The sequence below is a fragment of the Phalaenopsis equestris genome, unplaced genomic scaffold, assembly GCF_001263595.1.
Source record: "Phalaenopsis equestris unplaced genomic scaffold, ASM126359v1 Scaffold000053, whole genome shotgun sequence".
In the NCBI taxonomy this organism is placed as follows: Eukaryota; Viridiplantae; Streptophyta; class Magnoliopsida; order Asparagales; family Orchidaceae; genus Phalaenopsis; species Phalaenopsis equestris.
In genome coordinates this window covers 504288-515787 of record NW_018164495.1, presented here as the reverse complement: position 1 = coordinate 515787, position 11500 = coordinate 504288, and the positions used below count along the sequence as shown (strand labels likewise).

The 11500-nt window shown below is 37.1% G+C and overlaps 1 protein-coding gene across 1 annotated transcript in view; it reads left to right on the top strand.

Annotated features, from left to right (window-relative positions):
* Positions 1 to 7494, top strand: part of LOC110019182 — a 10358-nt gene extending 2864 nt beyond the window's left edge. Inside the window, exons 4-6 of the mRNA XM_020716765.1 lie at positions 5931 to 6042; positions 6364 to 6405; positions 6490 to 7494. Coding sequence (XP_020572424.1) covers positions 5931 to 6042; positions 6364 to 6405; positions 6490 to 7412 — 1077 coding nt within the window. The 3' untranslated portion in view covers positions 7413 to 7494. The remainder of the gene's footprint in view (positions 1 to 5930; positions 6043 to 6363; positions 6406 to 6489) is intronic.
* Positions 7495 to 11500: the final 4006 nt, after the last annotated feature.

Below are 11500 nucleotides of genomic sequence, written 5' to 3'. Positions count from 1 at the left end.
TAAGGTCCTTCTATGTTTGGGAGATTGAACAACCTAAGAAACAAATACGACTGCTGTCACCGACTGTTGGATTTCAACATTGATCATCGGCTCATCCTCTGCTGATACTCCTTCAAAGACTTTGAGCTCCGCCCCAAAAGTCCTTTCATCATCAATATTGAGATCCATTATAACAAGTTCACACGTGAACTCTAAACTCTAGCACTCATAATCATGGTATCACTGAGCCAAACATTACCAAGTGACTTATATTATATTCAGTTATGAGCTCGCCTGTAGGCGATATTGTTCCAATCGTCAAGCCTATAGTGTGTTCCATTATCTCTCCTATTCTTTCATCAACGGGATCGTCCTTAGGGAGAGTTGTTGGGTTAGGCAGTTGATCGACTGATACCTTTACAGTAATGCATCGAGATGGATAAACATAAATCTTAGAAATAAAAGCAAAGCATGTGAAAAGACATAGGACAAAAAGCTCCGTGAGAACCACAAAGTTGGATCTTTTACCAGCCATCTAAGGGATATAAAATTTGAGCACATGTGAAAACCTTCGGCTTTAGTTATGTTAGGTATGACTTATATATCATAAATGAGACAGATGCTGAAACGGAGTGGAGCTCGTGAACAGAGTGGAGGGAGGATATGTCCAATCGAGGGAGTTTCATTATGTGGGTTTGGGGTGCGGGGGCAACATTCCACAGTTTGGTACAAGGGTAATTTAAGTAATTACATATTATACTATAGGGTTATATATATGTTCTGTCTGTAACCCTAGGTGGGTTGAATTCTGTATTTTGTATTCTTTTATGAATATTGAAAAGAAAGTCGTCGCTCTCCTCCCGATGATGTAGGCATCTTTGCCGAACCAAGTTAAATCTCTGTGTGTTCTTCTGGATTTGTGTCGATTCCTATTTTTCTTCGCCTTAATTTCTCAAAAAGTGGTATCAAAGTGAAGTTCTAGGGCAGGAAAGAAAAATTTTGGCGGTGCAAGAACAAAGAAGATTTTGGTCGGGGAATTCGGCGGCTAGGGCTTCGGACGGTTCAGCAGAGGAATTGCTCTTCTGCGGTTTGCGTATTCTACAGTGTCGAGGGGTTTGCGAGCAGAAGATTCGCACGACGATTTGCCTGTGTAGTTTGACGAGTAGGAGAGTCGCGAGGACGAAGGATTCGTGCGAAGCAGTGAACAGCGACCATTTGACTGGCAAATTCGAGCAAGCGAGCGGCAGAGGAGCAGAATTGGAATGGCGGACGAGGAAAAAGGAAATTCACGATGAAAAGGAAAGTCTGCATAAAAGGAAATTTAGCGCAGAGATATTCTAGAGATTTTCCATCACTCAGAATAGGCAAGGGAATGGAATCTGCTGCTACACTCGAGAAAGAAAAGATTTCTTTCTAGAATGAAAGCGGGGGTGGAGCTTTTTTGGAAGGAAAGCAGAAACGAAGCTTTTCTAAGAAGGAAAGCAGAACTTTTCTGGAAGGAAAAATGAACTTTTCTGGAAAGCGGAGTTGAAGCTTTTCTTGGAAGTTTAAAGAAAATGATTTCTCAAAAAGTTTAATTAAAGAAAATTTAATCAAGGGAAATTCCTTTTTCTTAGAAACTTAATTAAGGGAAACTTAATTAAGGAATCTTAATTAAGAGATTATTTAAAAGGACTTATGGCCCAACCCACATTAGTGTATAAGAAACTCCATGATGCATTTTCTCCTAAGGGGCTGAATATTCGCCAAGGTGGAGATTTGTTAGGCATATGTATTTCTCCTAAGGGAGGGGCTGGATATTCGTCAAGGTAAATATTTGTTGCGTATATGTATTTCTTTTATAAAGGCTGGATATTCGCCAAAGTAAAAATTTGTTAGGTATGACTCATAATATCAGAATTTGGAGTCTCTTGGAATGAAGAGATGTCTCTTGGAATTGAAGAGGTGTGTCTCTTGGAATTTAGTGGGTTGGGGGGAGCGAGTGGAAGCGTGGTGACCCAACCCACATTGGTGCATAAGAAACTCCATGATATATTTCTCTTAAGGGGCAAGATATTCGTCAAGATGGAGATTTGTTGGATATATGTATTTCTCCTAAAAGGGCTGGATATTTGCCAATGTGGAGATTTGTTAAGTATGACTCATATACCATAAATGTGATAGATGCTGGAGCATAGCAGAGCCCACGAGCGGAGTGGAGCAGAAGAATCTGTCGAATCGTGGGAGTTTCATTACGTGGGTTGGGGGTGTGGGGGCAACACCGCGCGGTTTGGTACATGGGGAATTTAAGTAATTACATATTGTACTATATTGTTATATATATGTCATGTTTGTAAGCTTATGCGAGTCTCTGAGCCTCTGAAATTATGAGATTATAAATTTTGTATTTTGTACTCTTTTCTAAATATTAAAAGGAAGTCGTCGCTCTGCTCCTGAGGATGCAGGTATCTTTGCCGAACCTTGTAAATCTCTGTGTGTTATTCTGGATTTGTGTCAATTATTATTTTTCTTCGCCCTAATTTCTCAACAAGTTACTTGTTCCTTAAAGATAGGATTTAGAGCAGGCGGTGCTAGCATTTTTTTAGGCTGTCTCATTCAAATCAGTTCCCAAAACAAGGATCACAGTCGAAATATTTTTTGTAGGATGATCCAATATTTCTTCCCCCTCAACAGTCTTCGAGCTCTCAACCTCGTCATCCTTTCTTTTCAAATCTTGATCTTTCATTTTTGTCAATTTTGTTGTAGGATCACTGTCAACCTGTTTTCATGAATTTCCATCTCTTCTTTTGACATCTCCTCCACCATATCAAAATCAACTAAGTCTCTCTGAAAAGAAAGGAATGCGAAGGCATAGGTTTTGATTTATGGCTTTGACAAGGCTCACACGATTATTATATACCACACACTGAGTTGACGTATAATTTTGTTGATGAAAGAGAATCGCTTAACACTTGCAGGCCGAAGGATGAAACTACCAATTCCGCTGCAATAGAAACTCACCACAAGCAACACAAAGAATCGAATGCTAGCTTAAAGAACGCTGAACAAGAAAACAAGAATGTAACCAAGAACACATAAGAATTATGTGGTTCGGTGCATAGGACCTAAATCAACGGTAGGGAAATCAACCATCAAATCTATTGAAGCAATAAAGAAGATTTACATAGCTTTTTCATTGAGAATTGAGCTCTCATTTTGCCATGATCTCTCTCTCAAACCATCTTGATACAAGATCTACAAGATTCTCTCCTCACTCTCTACAAGCTATCCTCTTCTTTTTCCAACAAACTGATTTTCTTTCCTCCCCCATTCCCTACAAGTGATACTCATTATTTATAACTAATGAGTCTTACACAAATAGACCCAGTTCTTCTATGGAAGCTTCCATAATTCTTTAACAGCTTTCATAGAATTACAAGTATGTCCCTTGCCTCGGTCTAATAATTGTGAGTCATTGTAACAATTCTCCACTTTGACTCTCAATTACAAAATCTTGAATAGTGATTTCTTCCATCTAGCCCCAAGGAGCCCTCAGCCCTTGGTGAGTATCTAGGAAGTCGTTCTTCTCTTTCTCGGACATCTCAGCAAGCAATGTCACCGACCCTTGCAAAGATTTTGTGATACCTTGCTGCACCAATAGAATCTCATCTTGACTATCCACAGGCTGAAATCATTCTTTCCGGTGAATTTCAAAGTCTAATTTGGTGGTTCCCATTGTCGTGGCTAGGACTCCCACAGACGACGCCGATTGTTGAAGAAAATAATAGAACCGCCTAACACCTGCAGGCCGAAAGATGAAACTACCAATTCCTCTAACCAATTCCTCTGCAATAGAAACTCACCACGAGTAACACAAAGAACCGAATGCTAGCTTAAAAAACTCAGAACAAGAAAACAAGAATGTAACCAAGAACACCAAGAACATCCAAGAATTACGCTGTTCAATCCATAGGATCTACATCCACGGGAGGTAAATCAACCATCAAATCCACTAAGGCAATAAAGAAGATTTACATAGCTTTTACATTGAGAAATGAGTTCCCATCTTGACATTATCTCTCTCTCAAACCGCCTGGATACAAGATCTCCAAGATTCTCTCCTCACTCTCTACAAGCTATCCTCTTCTTTCTCCAACAAACTGATTTTTTTTTCCTCCCCCCTTCCCTACAAGTGCTCCTCATTATTTATAACTAATAAGCCGTGTACAAGTAGACCCGGTTCATCCATGGAAGCTTTCATAATTGTTTAACAACTTTCATAGAATTATAAGTATCTCCCTTGCCTTAGTATAATAGTTGTGAGTCATTAAAACATATTTTTTGTAACCATCGCAAAAATATCGTTAATGACACTCTGATTCTCCTTTTGTAATAGAAAAACAACATATCAACGAGCATTAGGATATCCACATGGCTCCCATTTTTGATAAAATCACATTTATTCTCTAATAAGGAAAAATATCAAAATCATTGTATCCTCCTTAACAGGGAAGTCATAAACTCTTCTTTATGTGCTATCTTTCTTCACTTCCTTGGAGCACGGACCTCTTAGTGATGGAGATAAGTCACTTCTATCACCTCTCACTCAATAACATGTGTTCTCTCCTAGGGTAGCCCGACTAGAAGAAATTATTCTACACCCTAGGTAGGTCCTAAAAAGAGAATTAGTAGCTTCCACTACCTTAAAAGTAAAGACCCGAGGGCGAAATCAACCTATTATTTGATGGAAGCAAACTGTCCCCTTAAATTCAACGTGGAAGTGGTTAGGGTAACATTGGACAAAGTAATATTTCAGAAGAGCAAAAAAACCAAATTGCCCTTTCAAAAAATTTTAATTTTAAGGGGGGGCAACTGTCTCCTTGAACCTTACTTGGATCCACCACTGAAGACACCTGAATGGGATACGATCCGCAGTAACTGAAAAGCCATCGTTACTAGTAACCGTAGGTGTAGCTCCAAAGCCCCCAGTGGAAGGAAAGTTCAAGCCTGTTGGTGGTGTAAAGCACCATTTCGATTGAGTATGAATAGGTGTATTATCGAATCCCAATCGGGCAGAGCAGTTGTTGTGATCCTATCATCTCTCTAATGATGCACAAAGCTAACAAACTTTCTTCTCATTCTCTTATTCTTCGCATAGCTTATGTTCGAAGAATTAAGACAATCGAGGAACTGAATATGCATATAAAAGTAGAATGTGCATGCTATTATGAAAGCCCAAACACGAAATAGACCTTTTGGGCCTAATGGATCGAGCCCGCTTATCACTCACCTGAAGACATATTGTATTCGCAAAGCACATCTACCAAAGTCACTACTAGAAAACTCGCCTCTCAGAATGACTTGGTGAGCTCGCTAGTACTCATCAAGCTCCTCAATCGAGGTCGTCTGTACTCTTCGAGATTTTCCACCAAGCTCGTTTGTATACATCAAGCTCTTTCACCAAGCTTGCCTATACTGACCAAACTATATGAACGAGGTCACTAAAAAATCCTTTAAGGTTGCATGAGAGATGCAAAGAAGCGAAATCCTATCTATCACTGTCAATTCCAATTTTTGGGTCGTATGACACCGATGACCGTATTCCATTAGATACAACTCTTAGTTGTCTTCATACAACACGACTTTGGGTGTAGCAATTCTTTATTTCTTTTCCTTAATGTATCCGTGCAAAAATAAAGGCACCCAATGAGATGTATAGATAAAAAAAAGTTCTTTTCTTTGTTGCTTTCCACTTTCTTCAATTTATAAGGTCTCTCTCCCAACATATATGGATTCAAGATGAAACAATACTAGATTTTACATCCTAAAAGAATTTAACAAATAGTAATATGGAAAAGCTAAGAGTGCCTCACTTTCATGGCTTTTTCTCGAGCAAAAGAAAAAGAAGAGTCAATAATGATTTCTTAATATTTTTTATCCTTCATTTTTCATTATGCTATTGAGATGTGCAGCCTGTAGCTGAGAATCAACAAGACGAGGAGAACCCACAGCTTCATAAGAAAACAAGCTCTCCTCCAAACTACGGCACAGTGTTTAACCTGTTCAAATTGCCTCTAATCGCAGGCATGAATTAATATAAATTCTAACTCTGCTTTTTAAAATCTATTGAAAAATATTTCTATTTATTGCCTGAAGAGAATACTCCTCTGTATCTTCAAGGAGCTGTCTGGCAACGAATGCGATTTAAGTTATTTACTAAATTCTGAAGGAAAAATCATATGACAAGATTTATCAAATCAGTGCTTTCATTCCGTCCAAAATGAGAGCAAGATTTAGCTTAAATCCGCTCTAAATCCGTTGCCAGAACCCCAAATGTTATGAATTATATCATACTTCCCATTTCACGTGGTAAATTAATTATCGGGGCTTGGTTCTGCATTGCAGCCGGATGGGCGAAACTGCTCATTTTGGTTATCCTAAAGCTCAGTGAGTTCCACAAATCATTGTTCAAATAACTGATAAATATAATAATAAATCTTGATATCCCGGCATGAATTTATCATGATGCAGTGTTCCCCAGAATAAAGTATTTAGAGAATCAAAAGAAACACCATATGGAAACCTTGGCACTCATCGACTGTTTGGCAGGAGATGTGGAGTACTGGAGCTTCATCTCCTTGGGGAAGACAGGCCAATTTGGTGAGAGCAGAAGTTTCAACATCCGCGAACTCCCTGAATTGGACGAACCATTTGAAATGGAAGAAGACAAAGATAAGGAAATCTCCGACGCTGCTCTTCAGCGCTGGAACGACTCGCCGCTAATAACCGGCGCCAGGTTGGGACTCTACGAATACGTCAACAAAATCCTGGAAGTCTACCCGCAGTCCATTAACATCCTCGACGTCCAAGGAAGAAATATAATTCAGGTTGCCATCCCGCTCGGAAGCAAGAAAATCTTCGACTTGGTGGCGTCGAAACTTGGAGGCAGAAATCCCCTGCTTCCTTCGCGACTGCTGTACGCAAGAGACGACATGAACAACACGATTCTCCACTACGCCGCTGAAGTGACCGTCGATGAGGACGTGGCTGGCCCTCTCCAAATGCTGAAAGACCTGCAATGGTTTGAAAAAGTTGAGAAATTGATGCCCAGAGACCTTCGGTATAGTCGCAACGCAGAGGAGAAGACGGCGCAGGAGTGCTTCTCAGAGAAGCACAAAACGATGGCGAGGAAAGGGAAGAAACAGCTCACCCAATTGGGACAGACTTGTTCGGGCCTCGTTGCAGCATTCGTCTTTGCTTCGAGCTTTTCAATTTCCTGCTGGCTCCGGCGACGGAGTAGGTGGCGGCAATATATACGGCAGGGCGGCATTTGTTGTGTTCAAGAACGCATTCGTGTTCGGATTATCCTGCGCCGCCACGGCCCTGGTTCTGTTCTTGTCGCTGATTACCTCGTCGTACAAAGAGACCGAATTTCGGCGATCGCTCCCGACTAAGTTTTTTTTCGCGGTTTTATCGTTCATCCTGGCGCTGATCTCCCTCCTGGTCGCCTTCTCGTGCAATATCTTTTTACATATTTACAGCGAGAAGAGGATAGGGGCGAAGGAACTCATCCCTTTTGTTTGCGAGCTGACCGTTTTTCCGGCATTAACGTGGTATGCGCTGCTCTATCGTGGTTGTTCGTTTGGTGTCATTTCCCTGGTTCGACACGTCTGGCGTTAGCTCGAACGGAGGGATGAGGGTGAAAGAGGAAACCTTCTTGGAAAATCTGAAATTGTTGGAGAAGAAAGCTGGCTTAAAGACCATGGAGACTTATGAGGAATGGATGATTTTGGTTGGCGTTATGAAAATTAATAAGAAGATTTCAGGAAGCAACACGGACATCATTGTTGACGGGTTGTTTCGTGTTCCTTAACGAACTAATTTTCTGCGGATGTTTGACGGCTTCTGTGATTTAGGTTATTGCTTATTATGATTTATTAAATAATTTCAAATTTAGCAAATCTTTGAAATAATCAAGTATAATATAATTTATTTAGCAATGAATTTAATAAATTGTTTGATAATTTCTAGGGCAAATTTTAAAACTAAATACTTTTTTAATATATATTAAAGATTTCGATATTACAAAAAAAAAAAAATTAAAATCAGTGCAATCGCCACGCCGACATCACAGCTATTTTTATTTAATTTTTTGCATTTATTTAATTTATATTTTTTCATGATTTTTCTTCATTTATTTTTCAAGTAGAAAGTAAAATTTAGATGTTAAATATGTAAAAACAAAGGAATTGGGTGGTATGCATGTAAATGCCCCTTCTTTAATATAATTACATAAAATTTAAACTTCATAAAAACTAATTTAATCGATGCATGTAAATGCCCCTTCTTTAATATAATTACATTAAATTTAAACTTCATAAAAACTAATTTAATCGTTTAGTTTTACTTAATTTAAACTATGTTGAATAAATTTGAATTAATTTAATTTAAATTAATTGTCCAAATGATTTTAGAAAATCCAAATAAAAAAAATTCTTTTATTTTAAAAAATCGATATATTGGATATAAAATTTTGGAAAGATGACGGAGTTCTTCATAATTTTATATGAACCGGCAAATCTCGACCAAGAAATCATAACAATTGTGAATGTTCAAAATGATTTGTCACGATTATTTTGAGGTGGCTTAAAGAATTTTGTTTTTTTTCTTCAAGCAATAATTCTCACGCTGCTACTCAGATATAATTCTCACTCTGCTGCTCAGATTTATTATTATTATTATTATTATTATTTTAAGATTACTACATATCACTGGATTCTTGTATATTTACATAATTAACATCTACTTAAATTTTTGTAGGCTACCTTTGAATTTTTTTTATATTTTTTTGCTCCAGAATAATGAATGAAAAGATTTTGGGGCGGTCATTTGGAAAAATAGCTTTTTTCTTTTTTTTTTTTTTTTAATTTGCAAAAATCCGAACCCATCAATTTTCAAATGACCCTATATTATTGTAGTCCTCATGGTACAAAATTTGAATGCAATATTCTCTATTATCTAAAACCCTCACCTACATAATTCCCCTTCTCCCAGCTTTGCCTAAAAAGACTCTTCGGTCTTTTACCCGAAACCCTCACCGATGTGTCTCCCCCTCCCCTAGTTACACCTAAATCCACTGCCTTTGTGTTTATACCCTCCTAATATAATTGAGATTAGAGCTAGTTAGGAAGGCAACGATAGGACCGCAGCATACGGCGACCACTGAAACTTCAATTTTTCTCCTCTTGATCTACTCCTACCCCTACCCAAAATAATTGAGAAAGATGAGCCTGTTCGTGTCATTCTTTCTCTTCACATGTTCTAGAATTTACTAAATTTATAGACTAGTCAAATGTACTAGATATGGGAATTATGTCGAAAATGAAAGAAACCTTGATTCAATAGATTTGAGGATTTAACTTGTTCAAAATTTAGCTAAAATCGTGGTTAAATCCTGCTCCAAAACTTTTACTACATAGCTCGTAAATATCTTCAGGTTAATATTCCGAACTTATTAAGTAGCGGCCAAATTACTTGAATACTACATAGCTCGTAAATATCTTCAGGTTAATATTTCGAACTTATTAAGTAGCGGCCAAATTACTTGAATGTTTGATGCAACAATCATCATATGAAGAATGGTAGCTTTTGTAGAATGTCTAAGCCAAGGACCAATTCATTGAGGCAATAAGCCATCCATCTCATCAACAACTCATCATTTCATCCGAGCTCCAAAAATATTGATGCGTGCTACAACTAAGTGACAACTAGCTTCGAGTTGGAATTGAGATAAAATTTCAAAATTCATACCAATTACAATGGGTCAAATATATTAGCCAACGTCAACCATGCTTTAAAGCTTATCATTTGTAATGATTTATGAAGTTAGTGGAAATGTTCAATATAGAAGGAGAAGTGTTCTATTACCCTCTCCCTATGGAGGATGGAGGATGGAGGATGAATGACCCAAGTCTCTTCAGATTTTCCTCAGTATCAAGTTTTGATCAATTACCATTTCAAAAAAAGCATTGTGGACTTTCTCCTATGGAGCAGCAAAAAAAATAAGAACCCCATATTAAAGTGAGGAAGAGAGAAGTGGATGGTATTGGTTTCTATGCGAAGTGTTGAAATTATCAGTCACAAAATGTTTTCTCTTCTAAAAACTACTTGTGCTCTCTTTATATCAATTATGGAATGATTGTTCATCTATAAAATTTGTCAATACTCATGATTTCTTTTTTATTGTCATTAATTGTTCTAATTTACTTTTTAAAAATTAATGATTTGTTATTTAGCACCAATAAATATATTCCTTTTTACACTTTAAATAAATAAAATACGATTCAAGATTTCCACTTTATCGGCTCTTATTTTTATGATGATATAGCTAGTTGGATAAAGTTGTGAAATTTTCTTACAAACCAAGCCTAAAAATTAATCACAAATTTCTAAATATCAAGTGTTGGCATTCATGGCCATTATGAGTCGACTGCATCAACGTCAACATTCTTAGCAAACATTTAACACTATCATTACATTGTAAAGATTCAAACTATTTTTTACGTCAAAAGCAGTAGGTAAATAGAAAAAAATCATTGGTTAAAATAAACATACGATTTTATGATGAATAAAAGGGTGTAGCTTTTTGGCTTGTCAGTCTAGGAACATCGACATTTTTGATAGCTTTTATCATTCGATGGCTTATTGATTGATATAACCAGTAAGTTTATGTTAAAAGCATAATTGTTAGTTAGCAGTCAATTATCTGTAGGTTATATAATTAAATGGTGTTGGCTGTAAGTTTTTTTCGAAAGCATAATCATTGGTTAGCTACTGGTTAAATAACTGACGATTACAAGCCATTGGTTCATGCCAAAAGAAAAAAAAAACGTCGTTGCTCGAAACCAGTAAGATTTAGGTCATCTTTTTCGATAGCCCGACGTTTGACCATCAGTTAGCCATTAGTCAATTAACTGACGTATGTAGCCTTCAATTAAAAAATAAAATGATGATATCTTGACATTTGGTCGTCGAAAAGCATTTCGAAAACTGCACCGTAATGCAGATATAAATTCAATTGTATATTGCACAATCTAATTTACCAATTTAAGTAGTTATTAAACTAAAACCAATTGAATGAACACACAAATTAAACACAGAAATAAAAATGCCCCCTTTTAATTTTATATGTTTAGGCATATAAACAAAAAAGGGGCATTTATTTACATTCATACCAATCAATTCGTATGCATGTAAATGTCCTTTTTATGTAGATTTGTATGTGTGTATACATATATGTGATATATATATATATATATATACATACATACATCTATAGATAATACATACGTACATACATACATTTTTTTTTAGATAAGGAAATCGATATTTGGAAGAGGCCCAAATTTTGACTTCTCATGCGCTTTTTGGCCCCATGATTAGAGCTCGCGTTATGTGCCTAAAATTTCAGAGCCCCTACGTCACGGTAGAATCGAACTCTTGATATGAGGGGACTTACAATGACCTCGCCATCAACAGACCA